General features: G+C 40.9%; 1 protein-coding gene across 1 annotated transcript in view; it reads left to right on the top strand.

Annotated features, from left to right (window-relative positions):
• The window catches only part of LOC126456502 (uncharacterized), a 170721-nt gene extending 158411 nt beyond the window's left edge, over window positions 1–12310 (top strand). Inside the window, exons 4-5 of the mRNA XM_050092252.1 lie at window positions 3751–4130; window positions 9189–12310. Of these exons, the coding sequence (XP_049948209.1) occupies window positions 3751–4130; window positions 9189–9366 (558 nt within the window). The 3' untranslated portion in view covers window positions 9367–12310. The remainder of the gene's footprint in view (window positions 1–3750; window positions 4131–9188) is intronic.
• Window positions 12311–25474: the final 13164 nt, after the last annotated feature.

The following is a 25474-nucleotide window of genomic DNA, read 5'->3' as shown; positions in this document are numbered from 1 at the left end:
GAATCGTTAATGGGGACGAAACCTGGGTTCACTTCCACCAACCGGAAACAAAGAGAGCGAGCAAGGAATGGCGCCATTCCTCATCACCAAAACCAAAGAAGTTTCAAACAGAAACATCAGCAGGGAAGGTTATGCTGACTCACTTTTGGGACGAAAAAGGCGTCATTTTTTATCATTACATGCCTAGAGGGACCACTGTCACCAGCGCTCCATACACAGATCTCCAAAAAAATCATCTGCGACGTGCAATCAAATCAGAGCGAGGTGGATTGCTGTCAGCAGGTGTCCTTTTGCAACATGTCAATGCAAGGTCCCACACTGCCCATACTACAGTTGCAACAATCACAGACCTGCATTTTGAGTGTCTTCCTCATCCACCATACTCACCAGACCTTGCCCCAAGTGATTTCCATATGCCTGGACCACTCAAAAACGAAATGGGAGGAAAGAAGTTCCGTTCTGATGAAGAGGTACGAATTTTTTTCTAAAGGAATTTATGCACTTTGTAAGCGCTGGAGGACTTGCATTGAGCGTGGGGGAGATTATGTTGAAAAGTGATACAGCTTTGTACCACTTCTGGACAATAAATAATACTTAAAAAAATATTTAAGATATTCATTTGACTCGCCCTCGTAATATACCAAGACCATTGTCGAACTTGTCCGTTTTGGTGGTCCAGGTGTTATAGTGTGAGGAGAGGTAATGTCGTAAGGGCGTACTGAGACCCAAATGTTTGAAAATGGTACACTCACCAGTCAACGTGTTCTGAAACTATACTCCTTCTCCATGTGTCTTCGGCCATGACTTAATTTTTATGAATGACAATGTGGAACCACATCGAAGAGAGCAGGTGGAATGAGATGATATTCGGCGAATGGACTGGTCATCTCGTTTCCCTTTTTTAAATCTCATGAATGACGTTTGGGATGCGTTGGAGAGACATATTGCAGAACATCCACAGGCACCAACGACCACCCAGCAATTGTAAATCGCGCTGATGGAGGAACAGAACGCCTTACCACAAGAACTCGTTACCAACCTTGTGGTCAGCCTGGGAGCGCGCTGCAGAGCATCCACTGCCGTCTATGGTGATTAAATACCCTACTAAGAAACAAGTCCCGCCTTTTCAATGTCCAGGGGACCATCATGAATTGCGGTGACTTCAGTTAAATTTTGTCTTTGAAGAAAATTGTCACTTCTGTTCGTCTCATTGCGTACTTCGTTTAGTTACCTTTTGTACTGTACTGTAGCAGTTGTATCTATGTAAGGTCCGATCTTCATAGAGCTATAGTTAGTTGGTAGTGACACATCAAGCGAAAGTTATTTTCGGCCTTTAGTTTTTCACACCAGTGTACTTACGGCAACAGTGTGTGACTTAATTCACATATTAAATCGCCACACTTTTTCAGCGCAGTGATACTTCGTGAATAACAGCAGTGAAATTTTAATCTCTATGGCCATGGTATCATTAGCTTCTTTATAAATGGTTTAACATTGATGCTGTGCAAGCGGCTACTGAAAAGCACTAATAAAAGTATATCGAAGAACAAACGTAGAACAACACATCAATGTTATTAATGTAGTCTGCTAGTAAGGCAATCATTTTCAGATGACTAATATCACTGATAATAGACAGCATCGGGATGGGAGGAGAGAGGGGAATGAATTTTTCGCCCCACCCCCCCCTCGTCCCCCCGCCCCATCTTCGCATCGCCCCACGTAGGCGTTGTGCTGAGCTTGTAAATCTCCTCAAACGTGTTTAGTTTATTAATTTTGCGGCTGTAGTATTGGAGCATTGCAGAGAGAATACGCTTCATTATTAAATAAACCTGACCATGATGTAGCTTAATATGAGCATGTGTTTTTCCACTTTTCAAATATTAAAGTTCTTCAATTATAAAATGGAAAATATGGAATGAAAAAAATGAAAATAATGACAGCACAATCAATATTACTGCGTTTTATTCTACTTTTGGCAGGGGACACATTCCCTAACAATCCCTACGCTCATTCACTCTAGTGATAACAGTCAGTTTCATTTCACATTCGTGCTGGGGTAAGCCATTGCTGCATTCAATGTCCACATTAATTTAACAGGTTATCACTATTCAAGGAAGCCGTTTCGTATTTTTGCAAATATCAATGCCCTCCGTCAGTGAAAGTTACTGACCAAAGAAGGCGATGCTGTTTCTTCCACAAATTTCATAAATAATTCCGTGCATGAAATCATAAATCATCGTTCTGCACCACAGTGTGGTTTTCAGTTAAAGTTCCGAGAATGTGAGTTCCTGTAAGAGTCACCACTTACAGTATGTAGTGCTAATCTTGCAAAAAGACCATTAAGGTAAAATTAGAGAGATATGACTCCACACAGAAGCTTACCAGCAATCGTTCTTCCAGCGAACCATTCGTAACAGGAAAGGAGGAGGTGTCATTGGTATACAAATTAACCCCCGCCACACACTGCAATGTGGATTGCGGAGTATAGATATAGATGTAAGTCTGCAGGCTTTCGTGACTGTTCTCATTGAAGTTAAAATCTTCTGGGTTATTAGGCCGCGACATGTTTCTTCTGAAAGCATCGACGTTTCGACCCCTCTGCTGGGATCTTCCTCAGGATCTTCTGGTGTCCACTACTGCTAGATACAGATGTAGATGTTCTGCCTACCAGCTGCCCATGATATGAACTGATTCCCCAATCTCATTTGTCAGCCAACACACACAGGAACGCCTTTCCTCCTCTCCCTCCTCCCCCCCCCCCCCCCCAACACACACATACACACAAACATACATACATGCAGAAATTCTATCTGGGACAATGGACGACCTTTTGCCGGAAATGAATTAAAATAGTGCCATTTGTTAGTCCAATCAAGGTTTTTTGGTCATCCAGTGCATGCCAGAACTGGAAATCTCCCTCCAAAAGATTCCCAATTTGGCATTTCCTCTATCCCACTCCCAGGCAGTTGGGATATTTGGCTGAAAGTAACAAAGCTCTCCAACAACCCACGCTGCTCTCACGAGTTTGGAATGAAAAGCTTACAGCACACGAGTTTGGAATGAAAAGCTTACAGCATACACACATACATACAAGAACAGACCTGACACATATATACTTGCTTGCATACATGTACATACACAAAATTTTAAATTTAAAAGTCGAAATAGTTCCCATACCCCCCCTACACCCTCGTTCTGACAAAGGCTGTCAGGGGGTTTCCCTTGGTAATGAGATGAATGACAAACCCGATAATCTCCACATACGTAATCCCAGTTCGGAATTCCTCTAATTCATTGTCAGCTATCGTGGTATTTGGCTGAAAATGGGCTGGATCTCAGCCTGCTCACTTTGGAGTACAGAATGACAAGTGAACAATAGAAATTATCATACGTCAACCAGCAACATAATTCTTGTTTCAGCTAGCCACCAGTATCTTGCACCACTGCAAGCTAATTGAATATCATGGTGGTGGTAGGTTCCTATGAGACCAAACTGCTGAGGTCATTGGTTCCTAGGCTTACCCACTACTTAACGTAACTTACACTAAGGACAAAACAAACACACACACACACTTACACACACACATGCCCAAAGGAGGACTCGAACCCTCGACGGGGGGCAGCCACGCGCACCGGGACAAAGTGCCTCAGACCACTTGGCTACCCCCTGCAGCTTGAATATCGTGAATCCTGTGGTACGTGACAAGCCTGGTGAAGCCAGAACCCTTATATCTGTTGTGAATGTTGCAGTTCTTCAAGCTGCTGACGCTGCCGCTGCTGCTGCTTCCTCTGCTGTTGCTGCTGCCCCTGCTGCTGCTGCCGTTGCTGCCTCTGGCGCCGCTGCTGCTGCTGCCGTTGCTGCTGCCGCTGCTGCTGTTGCTGCCGGTGCCCGTGCTGACTCCCGGCACTGCAGGCGGCGCGACAACGGGTCGCCGCCGCCGCAGGAGCGCAGACGCTGACACAGCAGCTGACGTCGACGGAGGGCCGTCTGCCGCCTCTGGCGTGGTGGCGGGGCACGACCTGCTGGCGCTGACCCGGCAAGTGCTGGAGGCCGACCAGTGCCTCGAGAGGATCGCCTGCCAGCTCGCCGAGAAGCAGCGCTCCACTGTCTACAACACGTTTGTCATCTGGTGAGCCCTCTTTGTATCCCACTAGTTTTAGATGCAGGCTCCCAAGTAGATGCCATTTTCCTTGACTTCTGGAAGGCATTCGATACAGTTCTGCACTGTCTCCTGATAAACAAAATAAGATCCTACGGAATATCAGACCAGCTGTGTGGCTGGATTGAAGAGTTTTTAGCAAACAGAAAACAGCATGTTGTTCTGAATGGAGAGATGTTTACAGACGTTAAAGTAACCTCTGACGTGCCACAGGGGAGTGTTATGGGACCATTGCTTTTCACAATAGATATAAATGACCTAGCAGATAGTGTCAGAAGTTCCATGCGGCTTTTCGCGGATGATGCCGTAGTATACAGAGAAGTTGCAGCATTAGCAAATTGCAGCGAAATGCAGGAAGATCTGCAGCGGATAGGCAGTTGGTGCAGGGAGTGACAACTGACCCTTAACATAGACAAATGTAATGTATTGCCAATACATAGAAAGAAGGATCCTTTATTGTATGATTATATGATAGCGGAACAAACACTTGTAGCAGTTACTTCTGTAAAATATCTGGGAGTATGCGTATGGAATGATTTGAAGTGGAATGATCATATAAAATTGATTGTTGGTAAGCCGCAGCATGCCAGGTTGAGATTCATTGGGAAAGTCCTTAGAAAATGTAGTCCATGAACAAAGGAGGTGGCTTACAAAACGCTCGTTCGATCTATACTTGAGTATTGCTCATCAGTGTGGGATCCGTACCGGGTCGGGTTGACAGAGGAGATAGAGAAGATCCAAAGAAGAGCGGAACGTTTCGTCACAGGGTTATTTGGTAAGCGTGATAGCGTTACGGAGATGTTTAGCAAACTCAAGTGGCAGACTAAAAGAGAGGCGCTCTGCATCGCGGTATCGCGGTGTAGCTTGTTGTCCAGCTTTCGAGAGGATGCGCTTCTGGATGATCTATCGAATATATTGCTTCCCCCCTACTTATACCTCCCTAGGAGATCACGAATGTAAAATTAGAGAGATTCGAGCACGCGCGGAGGTTTTCCGGCAGTCGTTCTTCCCGCAAACGATACGCGACTGGAACAGGAAAGTGACGTAATGACAGTGGCACGTATAGTGCCCTCCGCCACACACCGTTGGGTGGCTTGCGGAGTGTAAATGTAGATGTAGATGTAGATGTAGGCGCAGTGTCCAAATTCTCTTTACACAATGGTTCATACACAAAGTACTCTGCAGCTCACACAAATTTCCAGTCAGTTAGGGTCCCAATTGAAATAACAAGTTCACTGTTCATCAGCCAACGAATGTGAATACCAAATAAAGGTTGTGGTAGCAGACTTTCCTGTAGCGTAGCCTAACATTTACCTTCACGCCAAATTGAATCAGTCGATTTCAGATAAATGCCAGATATATCACACTAACTTTAGTTGCTCGTAACTTGTTGAGCCTTCCAGAATCCATGAGAGATGTACTCCACATAAGTCACTCTTCCCCCACTCCCACCCCTTCTCCACCCCACCCACCCCCAAACGTCTTCTACATGGAGCTAACTGACATTTCAGGGTGCTGCCTTAACACTAGCTACAACGGACTTGAAAAACACCTACCTGCTTGACAAAACATGAGTAGATATCATCAGTTCTAAAAATAACAATAAAATGAATACCCCTAGCTGCAAACAGGCGTTGATACATGTCAACGGGGACAGTTGAAAATGCGTTGCAGAGATAAGTCCCTGCAGTAGCACTATCCTCTGTGTCCTCAGTGGGTCAGAAGCATCGCCGGCACGGTAGCTCAGCGTGTTCGGTCAGAGGGCTGCTCAACCTCTGTAATAAAAAAAAGAACTGAGAAAAGGAATCAACGATCAACTTGAACGGATGTCTTGTGACGTCCACCCAGACCAAACGCAACGAACAATACCGAACAAAATGCAAAAAACGAAAAAAAGAAGGATAGAGCATCTGCCATGCAAGCAGGAGATCCCGGGTTCAAGTCCCGGTCGGGGCACACATTTTCAACTGTTCCCCGTTGACGTATATCAGCGCCTGTATGCAGCTAGGGTTATTTATTTCATTGTAATTTCATTCTAACGAGCTGCATGGTCACCAATGGTATCTGTTCTTTTGGAAATGTCCGATAGAACAGATACCATCTTCTTATATAAGTATAGTTCAAAAATGTTGGTTGTTATTTTTTAGATCCATGTTGAATGTATGTCAAATACCTTCTGATAATTTAAATTCTGTAATACACCATTGAACAATATACATTCTAAGACAAGAAAAAAAAAGAAACAATGCACCATGAAGGAATTGTCCGAATGGGGTAGAAATCGGTAGATGCGACGTACATGTGAAAACAAATAAATGACTACAATTTCAGAACAACTGAATGATTTATTCAGCAGAAAGAGCTTTAAAAATTGAACAAGTCGGTAATCACTGGTCCACATCTGGCCCTTATGCAAGCAGGAATTCGGCTTGGGACTGGTAAAGTTGTTGGATGTCCTGAGGAATATCGTGTCAAATTACGCCCAACTGGCGCAACAGATCGCCAAAATCCCGAGCTTGTTGGAGGGCCCTGCCCACAATGCTCCAAATTTTCTCTATTGGGCAGACACCTGGCGATCTTGATGGCTAAGCTACAGTTTGGCAAGCACGAAGGCAAGCTGTAGAAATGAAATGATTGTGTGGCACTGATTGCCGGAAGGCCTCATCCGGGGAAGTTCGCCTGCTGCGTGCAAGTCTTATTTCAGATGACGCCACACTGGACGATTTGTGCGTTGGTGATGATGAAATGATGATGAGGACAACACAACACCAAGCAGGATGGCTTGTCACGAAGGAAAACAAAACGGGGCGTAAAGAATCGTCGAAACCGTTGTTCTGTAATGGTGTTGCAGATGACAAGCAAAGCCGTCATGCTATAAGGAGATATAGCACCCTATCATCCTGGATTTCGGGCCATATGTCGGGCGTCAGTCAGTCAGTCGTTCATCCTTGAGAACTAGTTCACTTGTGATCGCTCTTTTCTGGGAGCCGTTCATTTTTACTCGTTCACCGTTAATTTGTGCTTGGTATACGGTTCATAAGAAAAACTGAAGATTAGTAGCATAGGTGACTGAAGATGGAAGGCGCCAAGAGGGGCACTTGCCTCCGCCCTTGAATACAGAGTTTTTATTCATAACAGAACTGCCGGCCGCGGTGGCCGTGCGGTTCTAGGCGCTGCAGTCCGGAACCACGGGACTGCTACGGTCGCAGGTTCGAATCCTGCCTTGGGCATGGATGTGTGTGATGTCCTTAGGCTAGTTAGGTTTAAGTAGTTCTAAGCTCTAGGGGACTGATGACCTAAGATGTTAAGTCCCATAGTGCTCAGAGCCATTTGAACCATTTTTGAACAGAATTCTCACACACTTGTAATTTTCGTGATTCTGAAAAACCTCTCGTTTAGCCAACTAGAGGGTTATGCGGCTGATCGCAGTGAAATAATGTAAGGTGGAGCACGAAAAACCGGCCCCGAGTACAGACTGCTCGCCAATTACGCAGGATTTGTTGACCGCTCAGAGCAGAATAGATAAACATGTAATAATTAGGCAGTGAAGAAATAACAAATAAGCTAATGCAAACAACAACTTCGAAACAATAGATGACGATTGGTAGGCGAAAATGAGCGGTCTAGTACTTGGGGCCGATTTTTCCTGCGCCACCATGTACCACTGAAATAAGAAGTTATCATATTCTCTTTACAAAATGTGACACGAGACACTCGATTATGGAACGAGGACTTCATTCGGTTGTAAGTCGGTCTGCCTTCCATAACAATGAACATGCTCTTTTACCTTGGATCAAAAAAAGACGGGAAATGGCCACTCGTGTGTGCCGTGCCGGCTTCCTTTGCATGTGTAACAACAACAAAATCTTGCCTTTTTACTAGTATTTCTTCTGCTGTTTATCGAAATAGTGAAGTAAGCTGATATGCCGTTTTGTTACCTGAAAATATGTATTAGATACCACGTAATTTTATGTAATACACGTAATTATAAAATACATTTTAATTACCGGTCATGGATGCTGAATAGAATACGAAAAGAACCACAAGTTCAGAGTTCAAAAAAGGTTTGAAACAGATCTAGAATGGGCGTGTGCACGGAACGAAACGAACGACTCTATACTGAACTATGAGCAGTCGGCATTGGAATTGCGATGAGTGGCCACGCGAACGAGTGCGCCCGAGAGAGACCGTGACAGACGGGAACGGGACCGAGGCTAGAACGAGACCGGCCGACATGCCGCTGCGGGAACGAGACCGACCGTTTCCCGTTCCCGGGAACTATAAGTAGAAAGCCGCGACCGAAGTGATCTATCAAAGACCGTTCCTTAGAATTCGTTCATCGGTCGTTCCGTTCATCTTGATGAACCGTTCCTTTGGACCCATTAGTTCGCGAACGACCAATCTCTAGTCGGTACCCCACCGCTGTCTGCGGCGTCTCCAGACACGTCTTTACTGATCATCATGGCTAAGTTCGAACCGGGACTCATCACTGCCCCTTTGTTTGTCATCTGCAGCACCCTCACAGCACAGCAGTACGTCAACAATATTCTGAACACCCATTTTGTTCCCCTGCACAGCAAACCATCCTGAGCTTATATTGCAGCTAGATAATGTCTGGTCACATACAGCGAGACTTTCCACTTCTTATCTTTGTGCCTGTCAAACCCTACCTTGGCCAGTAAAGTCGCTACATCTCTCTATAACTGAGAACAATTGGAATATTGTGGGTAGGACCTTCACCATCTCGTCGGAATTTTGACAATCTAACGCGCCAATTGGACAGAATTTAGCGCGATATCCCTCGGTAAGACATCGAACAACTCCATAATGCGAAGCCAAATAACTGCTTGCCAGAGGTGGACTGATGCATTATTGACTCGTTGAGTCTCATTTGGATAATTCCTTCGTGGTGCGTCTGTTTTCGTTTTAGACTTTATTTTGTTTTATCTTTTATGGCAGATCCTCTAACTATGAGACACAGTTGATTTCACTGGCTGAAGAATTGACTTTGTGACAACTTGTGTGCAGGGTGCTGGAGAAGATCCACCTAAGGGTGGCGCCAGAGCGCGTTCGCCCTCGACTGGCCTCGTATCTGGAGGCATACCGACAGGGGGCAGGGGCAGAAGGGAAGTGCCGCAGCCACTACACCTGCGACAGGGCCAAGCTGGGGCTCTACAGGGGCAGCCTACTGGGACAACTGCTCTGAACTGAGCCGGCCTACCATCTGATGGGGCAGCAGACAAGGCCGCATCCTTTGCAGGCACCTTCTGGCTGCTGACCAACAGCTGGGCTCCTTCAGCAGAGGCAGTGGTAGTTATAGACTGCACACACTCTGCGACAAACAACGTAGACTGTTCGTTACTCTACAAGAACCACACTGCATTGTCAATACTATCATGCATGTCCATTATTTTGCACTTCTGTGTGTCATGACTTTTTATGCCTGTACAGTACTGTATGAAGTGTGGCAGAGGCCTCATTACACTACACACACTCAGCATCTTCTCATTCCATTTACAAATTCAGCTTCTGAAGAATGAGCACAAATACTCAGTGTCAAAGGAGGAAAAAGCATATCATGATATGTTTTTAGGGTTTACAGCCAATCTTGAAATAAAATTGACATTCAAACTGCCCATCATCATAAGGTACTTAGCTGAATCCCTGAAATGCCAGAGCTGTCATCTCTATAGAGGCCACAGAACCTTCACAGCCACATGCACCTACAGTCATCAGCATTTCCCTTTGGAGAGTGCACATGCAGTACTTCTAGTGGTGAATGTTGAGAGAGCAATATATTGCTACAAGACAATTGCTACTAAATCTGCTGCCAACTGCATCACATGCATGGTGAGTCAATATGTTAAACAGTGTTCCACATCTTGCTTAAAGACAACCAATTGTCTCAGTTAATTCCTTTTGCTTCCCTTAGAGCATTGCCCAACACTGGGACACGCTATCAACTATCTGTTGGCACACCTACCCCATCCAGTGGCTCTTAGTTAAACTGCCAGGCTGTAGCAGATTTTTCCAGTAGTTGAAGTCTCATATAATGACAGTTAAATTTGAGTGCACACAGATAGCTGCTGGTGTGTCTCAGCATTAGGACAGTGTCCTTAGGGTGGGAATTAGATAAGATACCCTCATTAATTGAGACAATCAGAGTCCTTTAATCCAGGCATGGAATCAGTTTTTTCATGCATCACTTCACAATGCTTCTGATGCAGTCAGCAGCACAATTTGCAGCAACTGTCTTGATTGTGATATATCACATCTCCTAGTGCCAATAGTGGCACTGCATATGCACCCTGCTAAGGGACGGCACCAACAGCTTCTGGCACATGCACTGTGGGGTTTCTGTAACCTATAAATAGGTCTATATTATAGGAATACCATCTAGAGCATTTAGGGAGTTCAGCTTCACAGCTAAAGGTGGTGTCCAATTCGGAATGCCAAAAAGCCTTGCGTATTTGAGTTTAGGATCATGCTGGAGACCCAACAATCATATCATGAATTAACACTCTGAAAAATCCTGCACAATCACAGTCAACAGCATACATTAAATGTGGACCATTCTGAAGGGAATAAAATCATAGAAACATACACTCATTTCTTGAATGTTAAAATTTGTTTGTCTGGCTTACACTGTTAGCTAGAATAAGTTAAACTTTAACTTCAGTATTCGTTTTGCATTAGTAGGCAGTTTTGGTCCATAGCCACTTGAAAATTCTAATCTCCAGGCACCGGGAGATATTCCACATCTTTTTCTGAGCAATTACGAGTTCACATTATTCAAAATTTCTGTGATAGATGTGTGAATTGAACAGAGTTGTGACTATAAATGCTGCCTATCTTTATGTATATAATACTGTGAAAAGTAAAGTCGCAACTCAGCATCTCCACTGTATGGTGAGTAGCAACTTTCCTTTTCATAACATTACTTTCCATCCTGGCTTTTCCATTGTCTGAATTCTTTATGTATATTCATATAGTATCCTACAAACTGAAGTAGATTTCCACAATTCACCATAAATGGATATGAGCATCATACTTCTGTGTATCTCAGCTTGTGTACAATGTTAAAGTAATTATCTGAATATGATCACATAGGTTACAGAACTTAAGAGGAACACAGTGTGAAAATCTCACTAGACTAGAATTTTCTGCATGTAATCTATCAAGATGATGATCATACCATACATTTTAGCATAAAAATTATTTCATCTTCACTGTGGAAAATATTTTCCTGTCTCTTCTTAAGGGCTAAAAAGCCTAAATTCATTTCTATATGCTAAGGATGGTCAGTGGAAGCCATGGATGAAAGGTCTTGTATTACTGTACTCATGTAAGTCTCAGTACATGTTTCTAGCTCATTAGTTGTAATTTATTTGAAACTGTGGAAGACTCACACTATGCAGCAACAAATTTACAAACATAAATTTCATTGCCAGTCCATGTCAAGTCCATCAACAAACAATTCCTTTCATTTTACTCATCAGCTTTTGAGCACACAGCTACTAACAATATCTGGTGAAAATTCACATCCATGAGTGGCTAACATGCTGACCATTTGATCTGATAAGAGCTACCTCATTATACCTAGTGTAATTCAAACTAACTGAATGACAACTAGATCATAAAATTTTAAGAGCTATGTAATTACAGCAATGTGAACTGTAACTTCTTAAGTAATAAATCCAGATCACAGACAATGCATAGCAACCTCTTCAAATAACTGATTGTGTTTAAGACTATGAGAAATGATTCACTCCAAAAATTTCCAGGTTTAATTCAAATGTCAAAGGAATATTTGTGAGCAGTTTCACTGAAGCTTACAAATGCTCATCTATTTCATGAATGATGGTGTGTGATTTAGACATAAAATTGTGAATGATGTAATCTAAAAAAAAATTGGATTTGCAACTCTGACAACATTAGCATCAATAACTATGTACTGTTGCACCCATACTTCTGTGGAAATGTTTCAGTTCAAGTTACAATATGACTGTCATATGTGTACTACTTTGCATCTACATTAATATGTCAGATGTATCCCTGATACCAAATATTTATTTATTTATTTATTTATTTATACTAATTATTTATTTATTGACTAACTAATTTATTGTAGCTGTTTGTTTGCTTTGTCTAAATAAAGAAGAGATGAAAATGATAGACTATGTATTCTTTTCTTTTACCTCTATTCTCTTATTTCTCATTTGCAAGAAAATCAATCATTAACTGAAAGCTGATCATATTGCTACAGTGTTTTCCTAATTCCAGCCTCATCCTGGGTAGGTAGCTGCCCTGTGTATCTTGGCACCTTCCACAGACATGAAATATTGCCACACATAAAAGTCACAACCCATTCCAGAAATATAATTAGGAATAAGTAAGGATCATGCTCAACCCCGGATTCATGAGGCACAAACCTAAAATTCAACCACACTGATCTGTAATGCAATTTCAAAACATATCATATGACAAAAATTCTGCATTTCCATTCATGCACCATGTATTGTTACACATATGAAGGCAAGCTAATGGGCCACCTGGAATTTGTACAAGGAGAGGTGAATTTTCTTGTGAGGCTGAGCGCTAGGAGACAAGCCCAGGGCTGCCAAAGTGCCGTGGCTGGGCAGATTGCTTTGTCTGCAAAGGCGTCAGCAAAGAGTTAGATATGGGCAAATCCAGGAATGGAGAATTTGGAGAGTGGTTGCGCTCTTAGAAGAAGAGATGATGTACCACCAGAGCATCAGACAAGCTGAAAGATGGCCTCTTACAACACTTAGAAATTCGATGGTAGACCACAGTTAAATAATAAAGCAAATCTGAATACATATGCAATCTCAGAAAAATGAGGTGCACCTAGTGACCGAACAATGATTTCAATACCTCTGAAACTACAGAAGTTAATTTTTATGGAGACTAAACCCTTTTATGATGAACCTTTGAATCAACAACATCCCTGAAAGCTACACATCTGCATCTATTTTACTTCCTGATTTATTACATTTTTATATATATTTTCATTACGCAAATGTCTGTCAGAAGATCATATTCTTCACAATAACACAGCAAATGAATGCAGTATAAATACTTCATATTTTGTCATACTCATGTATTTATTTAATGAATATGTTACTATTTTGCCAGACATTTATTTAATTATTGATTACAACTGCTAATACAAAATCATGGTGACTTAAGAAATGGTCATTCATGTATGTTAGCTGGCATCCCCATTAAAAGGAGGGCCAAAAGATGCTTCTATCAAGCAAGCATAAAAACTGTTTAAACAATGTTTAATGACAATCTGTTGTCACTAACATATGTGCATTGCTGCAAGAATGCTGTCTTCTTTATTTATGAACAAATCTTTATGTATGTTTATGGTAAATGATCTCAGCGTAACCAAAAAATTTATAGCATTCTTTATTTAAATGTTGTTGTAACATATTAGTTTAGTGCAGGAAAATGTCAAATTGACTAAAATCATGTCTGTAGAACTTAAGAATGATGTATTTTTGGTGAGAATGGCCTTCAGCCAATGGAAAAGCAGGCAGTGGTGGAACGCTACTGGAATCAAGTGGAGATGGGCACTTTTTTTGAGTGAAGAGCTGAAGGGAGTGATTCAGGCACTTTCCCATTGGTTCTTGAAGAATGCAGTTTTGCCTATGATATATTGCTTTATTCAGTTATTTGGGTGATAGATTCTGTGCAGTGAATAGCCACTGTGAGACTTCAACCATTTGAGAACATGTTTGCATTAGTGCCTGAAGAAGGCAGACCTTCCTATGGTAACAAATGGTACTTGATTGTGTAGATAATAGATTTTGGGCAGTGAACAGCCACTACAAGACTCCAACTTTTTCTGATTGCATTATGGAACTGAGATTAGATAGAGTATGAGTGGGTACTGATTGTCTCACATGTGTTAATTTTTAAATCACTATGTTGTACTCTAAACTATTTTGAACTAGTGAATATTTCATGTGTTGTGATCATGAAGTGGACGTAGTTTTCACACATTTTTGATGACTAATTAGTTTTGGGATTCTGCTACCATTCTCATGACGCTCTCAATGCAACCTTACTGCATTTAATAAGGTTAATTCTGTCTGTATTTACTTAATTATTGTAGCACCAGTTTCCATTTATTTAAGTTCTATCAGCTTGAATAAACATTACCCAATGCAGTTCTCTGTCATCTATATCAATCATAGATGTTAAAATAGAACCCATTTTATTAAAGTATTCATTTATGTCGTATTTTATATATCTGTATGTTCTATTAATTCACAATTATATCCAATGTATAGACTACTTGACTGCAGAATCACAGCTTCAGGTTATTGTTTACAGTGAGTTAGTTGCTGGACTTAAAAAAAAGTGCTGCTCAACCCTATGACTACATCAAGCTGTTCATTTTAAACAGAACCATGTAAGGCCCCATTACCTAAAGTATGAGCAACTGCAGGTAAAGTCACAGTTGGTTTGTTTGTATGGATTTAGAGCAACTACTCAGCAGAAAATCATTAGGTAAAGTCACAACCACTGTGAAACTGTTATAACTGTTAGTTATTAAAACTGCAACACCAGGAAGGATAGCAAATAATGAAATGTTATTTATTGTGCTTATACAGTGCAGCAGGAACAATACATGATTAAATTTGAAGGTGATTTCGGGACATCCAAGATGTGAAATGTATAACCTACAACTGTGCTGCCTCTGGCAGCAACAATAGCTCCAATCCACCTAGGCACTTAGTCAAAATGAGCTCAGCTGAGACATATGAGTATGTCACTCCATTCTGCTTCAACTACCAGAGCTCACTGAAAGTAGTGCCTGATGATTGGTGGTGTGCCAGTCCCTCAGCAACTCATGACCACAGATTCTCAATGGGTGAGGGATCTGAAGAATGTGTTGGCCAAAGCAACAGCTAAACAACCTCTGTATTGACATTGATCATGACAGCACAGGCAGAATGTGATCTTCCACCGTCTTGTTGAAAGATAACATCATGGAAACCTCAAAGATAAGGTACAACCATTGGCCTAACTTATCAGTGCTGTAATGCCTGCTGTTCAAAGTACCAGCTATCTGAACCACAGTTGATTGTGCTGTGTACCCATTGGCAACACATATAGTCATGTTAGATGCTGGGCCCTTATGATGACAACAAATGCAATCTGGCAATGATTATTCTCCTCAGAGCCTCCTCAGATGGATATGTCCATCGCTGAATGCAGAACCAGGGCTCATCTGAAAAGTCAGTATGGTGCCACTCGTGTCAAATGTTGTTGCTCAATACAGCACTATAAGCACACTTCTCTCTGCTGACATATGCAGGGAAGCAGCAATAACGGTCATCACACTGAGAGTCTATGGCACTCCAGATATTGTCACACTGGCCACATGGAAGCAGCTCATAGATAAGAGGAAAAAAACCACCCATGTTTATTTTTTTATTTATGGTGTGCACTTCTTCTCCTTGTCAGGCTTCTCCAGCTGTTGGTTGGCAGTGAAATGTGAATGTATAATTCTCAACAGTGGAAGTGGGCTGAGATATGAAGTTTGGCAGTGTTAATTAATAAACACAGACAAGTGACATTTGTTATTAATGGAAACTTTATTCCCCCAGAACACATAATCTTTGACAATGTCAGAAACTAATTACTAACACCGTCCTGAAATAGTACACCGATATACATGTTTTTATCTTTATTTATTTATTTAGCATCCTTGTATCTCATCATTATAAAAATGATTAGGATTTGTCATACATTGCCTTACATAGAAAATAGAACATGAAAAGATTTACAATAATATGTCCATAAATAAAATATTTTTACATATAACATGAAACCATATGTGTAATGTCATTCATAATATGCTAAATTGGAATAATAGATGAATACAATTTAGTTTTTAATGAGCATTTTGGGTCATTACAATGAAGGAAATAAGCTACTGTATACTGAATGCTGGTGGTTTAAGTATTCCTTGACACTATAAAAACTTGCTAATTAACATTTTTAAGTTCTTTTTTGAATATGTGGAATTTTGGTATGCTTGTGCATGGTTAAAGGATCAATATTGCTTGCCCATCACTGTCATTACATTAGCAAAGTTCTTCACAATTCTGATAGAATCCCTGCATGGTACACTTCACATAGGCTTTCAGTATTAATGTCAACATAGTCCATGCTCACATGAATTCACAGTTCTACTGCCACAATCCCAGGTCATGACCATCTATTTATAAACCCAATCTTTGCTGTTAATGTGTCACTTTATTGTTTATAGTAATTTACAACAGAATGCTAAAATAATCTGTATGTGGTGACTATCAGTCCAGAAAAGTGAACTTTATGTTTTGTGAGACTAAGTTCTTTGACTTGATGAGTTCTATTGTGCTGTTTACTTTGTGTGTTGCTTGAAATTGTACATTGTGATCTACCCCTCCCTCATCTGTTGATTGTCACTGACTTCATAATAAACTCTTTTAATAAGCTTCAAGAGGAGTAAGATTTACAATAAACTTTTTACTTATCTAACAATGGAAAATCCAGGATGGAATGTAACAATATTATGAAAAAGAAGGTTGTTACTCACCTCAAAGTCCTTATGGGCTGAACACTTTATTTGGAACAGCCTTTTTGCTGTGCCTATCTCCAACTCAGCATCTCAGCTATATGGTGAGTAGCAACTTTCCTATTTTTTCTTGTAGTTGGCTCCAGTTCTTCACGTCTAGGCGCTGATTCTTGAAGCTGAAATTTTTGAAATTGTAGGTTCTCATGGTTCCAATTGATGTAAATAATGCTGAAGTATTGCCTGAGCAGAGATTTCTGCTTCTGTAACTTTTATTCTTTCACTTTTTCTATATCACACTGACATTACAATTTCCTCTTCAAATCAAAATTACATTGTTATTGCCAGAATTAAAACATGTCTGATCACATCAAAGGCATGCCCACTACTCATCCATTCTGTGGTAATAACAATATTCCAAAGAGTTTTCAAATTATATTGACGAATGAATCTCCACCAATTTATATCATTATTTTAAAAATGAATCCAGAAGTAAACATAATAAATATCATCAGATTGCATAATTAATAATAGGAATTTTAAGTGTGTCAGATATTTCACAATTTCAAATATTTATAAAAAAATAATTTTAAGTGTACATACAAAACTAGTACATAATGATTGTAACAACAATAATAAAGTAATTTCTTTATATGGATTATAGCCTGAAATATACCACATCACACGCAAAATCATATGAGATTCTTTTAGACAAACAACTGAGACAATGTTAACCATTTTAAAAAGTTGTAATTATCTTTGGTGTTGTCTACTTTTGCTGAGGAACAGTAATGCTAGAGGAGGGTGACCTTTTACAATGTCAGTAACAATAAATGTGTGTATCAAGATATTCTGTTGGCTTTCTGTGTTTATTACCGTTGCATTAAAAGCAGAAACACACAGAGGTGACCCTGAGTCATTACGTCTTCTGATCATCAAATATGTGTAGTCCTTTGTGTGTAGCCGGCCAGTGTGGCCGAGCGGTTCTAGGTGCTTCAGTCTACAACAGCGCAATCGCTATGGTCGCAGGTTTGAATCCTGCCTTGGGCATAGATGTGTGTGATGTCCTTAGGTTAGTTAGGTTTAATTAGTTCTAAGTTCTAGGGGACTGATGACCTCAGACGTTAAGTCCCATAGTGCTCAGAGCCATTTTTGAACCTTTGTGTGTATGCTAACACAAACAGTGGAGGGGCAGCTGCTAGATAATTCTCATCGTGTGTTGCCTACTTGCACAGCAACATTTTACTATGAATCACAGATACTGTCAATAACACAGAGCGTGAGTGAATGTGCCGGCCGGGGTGGCCGAGCAGTTCTAGGCGCTACAGTCTGAAACAGCGCGACTGCTACGGTCGCTGGTTCGAATCCTGCCTCTGGCATGGACATGTGTGATGTTCTTAGGTTAATTAGGTTTAAGTAGTTCTAAGTTCTAGGGGACTGATGACCTTGGAAGTTAAGTCCCATAGTGCTCAGAGCCATTTGAACCATTTTTATGAGTGAATGTGAAAATATGCAGTTGCGTTTGACATGCCACTAACAGCTAATTCAGTCTCTACCTGTTAGGAGTGGCACAAATGCACATAGTGTCGCCAGTCAGTACACAAAGACTTTCTGACAGCTGACTGTTCTCTTCTGCACAGGACTGTGGCCCACTGCCTTTGAAGCACTCCTTGGCCATTCATACTGTGTTCCTGGTGGTTATTCAGTAGTATCAGGAAATGGACAGATGCTCAGATCATTGCAAAAAATTCCATTTGCCTGACCAATTTGGCCCTGATTTTGATGCCATATTGCTACTGCTTGAAGACAATGGTTTTTCCTTGCATGCCAGCCTACACTGCTTCCGTGGCTACTGCATCATGCGCCAACTATGTCCACCAGCTCATACAAACCATGACAATCTCAGGTGAGATATCTCATCACTACAACCTGATGCCTGTCCTGCTCAGTCAAGATTTCAGGAACAAGGCCCTACTTGCTACACCTCAACTTATGATTCAAGCTTGAGTTACACAGCCTACCATGGTGCAGATTGTCTCACTGGACAAGTTTACAAAGTTACCTCAGCTTCAAAAAGAACTTTGTTTTGCTATTGTGGACAACTTCTTGTACATTCAAGGGATAATAACCAATGACACCAGATTCATCTGTCTGGTGAGCGACCTCCATGACCACATGGCTCTCATAAGTGAGTTTCTTCTGGTGCCTCCAACATACAGCTAAGTGAACTATTATTGAATGCCTGCTATGCTCTCTCACTGAGGTGGTACATCAGTACATCATATAAGCCAAGAAGAGCACCTGGTCATGAGATCACCTTCACAACTCTAGGGTCATATACAAGCACTAGTAGATCAGGAGGTTATGCCAGATGTCACTCTGTGGATGCTATGGCTCTTCAAGCTGCCACAAGAGCTTCAACTATGGCTCCTTTCCCACTCCACAGCCCCCTGGACTCTAAACTCCATCTTGCTGACCAAGCATACAAGATTATTCACCACTGCCTTCATCGGACACACTGGCTGAGGATGAGGTTACTGACACTGCAACTTCTTCCATGGCTGAGCACTATCGGTACCAGCTCCCTGAGCTTGTTCAACTCTGGCCAAAATCTATTCCAAGCATGTGACAGATTTATAGCAGAGCTCAATAGATGCCTCTAAAAAAACCCACCTAACTCCTCTGCTGGTTCCACTATGCATTCAGCGATTCTGCAAGAAACTCATATCCCCCTTGCTTGTACCTAAAATCTGCACTTAGACCAGTTTGGGTGACATAGCTCGTGATGATTCCTTATGGTGCCTACCTTTATAACAGATGTCTGCTTCTGCTGCACTGCCTCGTGTCCAGTTCTACATTTCAGATATCATTTCCAAGCAACACTTCCTCACCAACACCAGTGCAGACTCCAGTGTCATCCCTGTCTCACATGCTACTCCACTCATCGAGTCATCAAAACTTATGTTATGACCCACCAACGGATCACACATCAGTGTCCAGGGTACAGTAAAGATCCAGGTGCATCTGACACAAAATAGGAGTTACACATGATTGTTCCACATGGCAGATGTTAAGGACCCAGTGCTTGAAATTCGTTTTCTCAAGCACTTTGTTCTCTCCCAGGCTCATGCATGGCACCTCTACTCCATCACCCTGCCACCGTGCACATTTTGGGTCATTTAGTTGCACATCATTGGCTCCTTGGCCCTCTGGGGACCCTTTCCTGCTTGGGCAAGCATCAGAATGTTCTGCTCTCACAGCTTGAGTCATTTCCTTACTCATTGAGCTTTGAGTTGAGCACTCCAAGGTTCATTTGCTTCCCTCACATAACATCACCACAAGCAGGCTATCAAGGAAGTGTTGGAGAAATCTTTGTTCACCCACCATCTTCCTGATACGCCACCACAACATGACTCCATGGCATCACCCAAGACCAACTCACCTCCCAGGGACTGCCAATCCTTCCTTATTAAGGTTACTTCTCCTCCTACTACTGAGATTGTTTCCCCTCCTTAATAGCTGCTATACTGCCATTTAAATGCAATTACTAACAGCACTTGTCACAAAATAAACAAACCTGCATTGCACAAGGCCCACAGATTAGCACAAGCCAAACTGCAGCATCCAAAATCTATTGCCATGACCTGTTAAACAAGCATGTACTGTGTCCCTCTGACAGTAATTGGTTGTCCCCAATAGATCTGGAATCTAAGAAAGATGGCTTTTCCATTTATGTGGAGGCAATTGGAAACTGAACACATGTACCATGATTGACAATTACCCTATCTCTGATATACAGGACTTTGCTTTACTCCCACTCTGTTTTGTGTCCTTGACTGCCAAAAGGCTTACTGTCAGGACATTGCAAAAACTTCTGTTATTAACCCTCTGGCCATTTTGAATTTTGCTTTATGCCTTATGGCCTTAAAAGATGTGGCAGCGAGACTGCTCTCATAAAGGCCATTACTCTCACTCACCCTGTCCCTGACGTGGGCAATTCCATCACTGCTGACTGTCAGATCCATTGGTGCATTTCTACAGCAGCACATTGACAATACTATACAACCTCTCTGCTTCTTTTCCATAAAACATATGGTGTCACAATTGATATGGTCTGCATTCCACCAAGAATGACCCACAGTGTATGAGGTAGTGAGATCCACAAGGATATCGAGGGCCTTGTGTTCACAATTTTCTCTGATGACAAACCGCTCATGGACACTATCCATATTCTTTCCCAGAATCCCCTAGGAGATTCTGACTCATGGACTTAACTGCTGAATACACCACAGACACGTGACACATCTGTGGGGGAGACAACATGTGACAGTTCACCTGCTTTCTTTATTCATTTGTTGCCCTCAGTGTCAATGTACTGCATTGTTACATTGGCTGAAAAATGGATTGTGGAAGTACAACACTGACTACTTTAAAGGATGTCGCTGACAGGTGCACATTTGCATTACACAGTACTTTACTTTCACTGTTCACAATCCCCCAATAAACAATTATATGGCCAGTGTGCTGTTGTTTAACTTTTGATTAGCCTCATTAATAGGTTTCAGGCGAGCATCCACATACTGCTACAATAGTTTCCTGTTCAACATCTTCGAGCAGTAAAAAACATAACCACATAATTCACTGTTCTTTCAGAATAATCAGGTATGTATGGAACAGATGCTGTCATTGTTTCAATACACGGCCTAATTGTGTAACGCTTATTTTACAGTTAAGTTGAAGCATTGTTGTTGTTCTAACCAACACAGGTTTCTTGTCTGAAATTGGCCGTGGACTGACTGTCTTGTGACCAAAAGCCAGGCCCTTATATATCCTCACAATAATAGGTACTGAACTTACACATTGTTCAATTTTAAATTTACAGAAATTGCAATTAAAACTTCACTCCTTCAATTAACTGAATACATAAAAAAATCGGTTCTTTTTAACAGTTTCTTCTACTACAAGGGGTTAAGCCAAATTATTTGTTTAAATCATGAAATTAACATACATAGTTATGCAAACAATACTTTTGACAAAACTGTTAACTACACTGGAGTTAATTAAGGGCTCAATTTGCTAACATGTTTTGAATAGAGCCAAGTAGGTACTTAAGGAATGCTAGTGTTTCATCTTCCAAATGTGTATTATTATTACAAAATTTATATTTCTTTATACATTAACAATAGAATTTAAGTTACGAAAGAATTACTGATTTCACCCTATAACAAAAGATACTAACTAGGAATAGTTGAAATAAATTAGAAAATCAATTACATACCTAAAACTAAGCACAAAATTAGATCTGGTGTTATATTCTTTAAAACTGAGGGCCAATCTTTCTCTTTTATGAAAATGCACATTGTATTCACATATGTTAATGCCAATTAGTTAAAAGTGAAAAAACGAATTTAAGGAGGCAGATGGCAGACCATGAGGGGAAGTATAATTATCCCCGCTCGCTTCATCACAAACATGGTGGCAGATTACCTTTCACAGATTAATATCATCTCTTCCCCATTAGACCTCCAAGAGGTAGCATGACTACAAGAGGAGGACCCTGAGTTTCTATCCCTGCAGCAGGCCCCTAGCTTGGGGCTTACCTTTGAGGCACACCACCTTTCCGATGCATCTCTTCCACTTTTGTGCAACCCCTGGTTCTAGTAGCTCCCCTTCGCCAAAAGATTTTTTTTTTTTTTTTTTTTTTTCAAAATTCTTCAATACAGCACATTCAGGTATTAAGGCCATTACACATCTTCTCACACACTGCTTCATGTGCTTCATATCAAAACAGACTATCATATGTAGTATGAACCTGCAATCCATGTGTCAATGTAGCATGCCACTGGCAACATCTACCGGGCACCTTCGACGTACTGAAAGGGAGACTCCAACTTGTGCACCTGGACCTTGTGGGACCCTTTTCACTGTCTGATGGATACTGTTATACCACTTTGTGATGTAATGCCTACTTCTTTAAAACAAAATAATTTTATGTGGCTTGCTACAGTTGAAACTACATAAACTTGCTTCAGTTAAAAAAATATGAACTGCCCATATGGATGGTGCATCTCAGGATAATTAAATTGTTGTCTGCTCATGGTCCTGGAGTTCTTCCCAAGAACTGGACTCACATTTTAGGTTCATTTGGTGTGCTATGTGGATTAAGGAACAGATACCAGGACACATTTATACTTTTCACTGCATTTTTCACTGCACAAAGTGATATAGGTGGTGCATCACAAAACCTCTGATCAAAAATGACAGCCACCAAGCTAACTCTCATTCTTATATACCTTTATAAACAATTTGTTCATTGCTAAACACACTTTTTCGATATTACAATTAAAAATTACAGCTTGAGTGTATTTGACATACATAAGAAATAGTTTCAAATACAGTTATCAGTTTGAGACATGCGGTTCCTCCAGATAACAATGTTATTATTAAATTTTACATGAAATGTGTAAAACAAACAATCAGTTCCTTAGTTAATTAATTGCATGAAAACAAAATTAGATTCAGCATTCCTCCCATTTTTGATCAGTGTTTGATTGGCTGTTTCTATCAGCATAAACAACAGTTCAGCGGACTTTTTCACAATTTTACTGACGTGTTTTGGGCCACAATATTTTCACAAATTACTTTCATTATTTTGAAAATTAAAGACTTACATTATGTAAATTTGTTTTATATATTCACAGTAGCAGTTCACATGTTATGTTATGTGTTTCTGTTAACAGACAAAAATGAGGAACATTGTATTACATGGTTTCATCACATATTAATTGCAACAGAATATGACAGTTTCTGATGTTCCTACCAACTGACTGAATTTGAAGTGTTGATGCTTCATAGTTACTTAAATTTTATGTCACCCATAAGGTAGAGATTACTAGTTACAACATTGTTCTGCCAGTATAAATATTCTGTTAATTGAAATTTGGGCACTTACTTACCCTAAATGAACTAAAAGCTGTGTTATCAATCAGTACAATTTTCTTCCTAAACTGGCCTGTTATGTCCAACTACTAGAATTGTGGTATTTTCTTCAGAAGTGCCAATTGTCCCCCCCCCCCCCCCCCCCCCCGCCCTCCTCATGCAAGGAATATAAGTAAAATGTAACTATGTTTCTCTTATGAATTAAATAAATTACTTAGGAATTAAGAAAAGGCAAACTAAGAGTGTAAGTGTAAGTATTTTCTTTTCTGTGTCATGTTTAACACTGCTGAGAAGAATGGCAAGAAAAATGGAGGAATCCCAACTGATTGAGTTTGTTAACAGCAAAGTGACAAGAATGCTAACTAGCCACAGTTGGTGGAACTACTTACAGACAGATGTCACAGATGAATTTTACGACTCATTTCAAAATGACATGCAGTAGGAATTACAAAGTAAAAATTAGTAGCTTTAGAGGAACATCTACGATGAAATGTATTGATTCATATTTAACATCTAAACCACCCAGTTTTGTTCACTGTGATAAAGCGAGCTAGGTAGCACAATGGTTAGCCCACTGGACTCACATTCGGGAGGACAACAGTTGAAATTCATGTCTTGCCACACTGATTTAGGTTTCCTGTGATTTCCCCAAACCACTTAAGGCAAATGCTGGGGTGGTTCCTTTGAAATGGCACAGCTGATTTTGTGGTGTCACCGCCAGACACCACACTTGCTAGGTGGTAGCCTTTAAATCGGCCGCAGTCCATTAGTATACGTCGGACCCGCGTGTCGCCACTATCAGTGATTGCAGACCAAGCGCCGCCACACAGCAGGTCTAGAGAGACTTCCTAGCACTCGTCCCAGTTGTACAACCGACTTTGCTAGCGATGGTTCACTGACAAAATACGCTCTCATTTGCCGAGACGATAGTTTAACATAGCCTTCAGCTACGTCATTTGCTACGACCTAGCAAGGCGCCATTATCAGTTACCATTGATATTGTGAATCATGTACCGGCAAGATCGACGTTCTTCATTAACGGATTAAAGTTAAGTATTCCACCAGCTACATCCGTTTTTCTAAATTCTAATTTCCTTGTCCTGTTCCAGACCTCACGCCAGCCTGCGTGAGCTAAAACGCTTGCCTTTCAGCCTCCTTCGAGTAACACGGTGTTGGCTCTCCTGCCAACCAAAACAGATTTCCTTCGCCATCTTTCCCTAATCCAAACGTGTGCTCCACCTCTAATGTCCTCATTGTTGATGGGATATTAAACACTAATCTCCCTCCACTCCCCCCAACCCCCCACCCCCACTCTGCCTCCCTCCACAGTGCTAAATAACCTTGGAGTCCTTTTGGAGAAAACATTTATTGTTGAAGATTAATTTTAACTGGAATGTACTAGTAGCTTCTGTGTAGTGTTAGCAAAAAGTATTGAGGAATATTTGAACAAAGTATCTAATGAAAATAATGTAATTAACAGTACACGAAAAACTGTAATTGTCTAGATGGTTAGTTAGTTAATTGTTTATTCACTCATAAATCATTTACAAATGATATCAGAAACAAAATTTTAATTGAAAAATAAAACACTTTTTAATTAACTTATTCATGTATGTAGTAACATTATCCCCCATAGGTCTAGATTAACATGTTTTGTTGTCAAAAAAATCTTTTACACTATTCATTTGCATCACATCATCAGTCATTGCCCCACACTATATGAATACATGAATAATAAACTGACAAAGCCAAGTACATGGAGAAGTTAATCAAAAAGCCA

This window comes from Schistocerca serialis, chromosome 2, assembly GCF_023864345.2.
Source record: "Schistocerca serialis cubense isolate TAMUIC-IGC-003099 chromosome 2, iqSchSeri2.2, whole genome shotgun sequence".
Classification (NCBI taxonomy): Eukaryota; Metazoa; Arthropoda; class Insecta; order Orthoptera; family Acrididae; genus Schistocerca; species Schistocerca serialis.
This window is presented reverse-complemented; position numbering and strand designations above follow the sequence as displayed.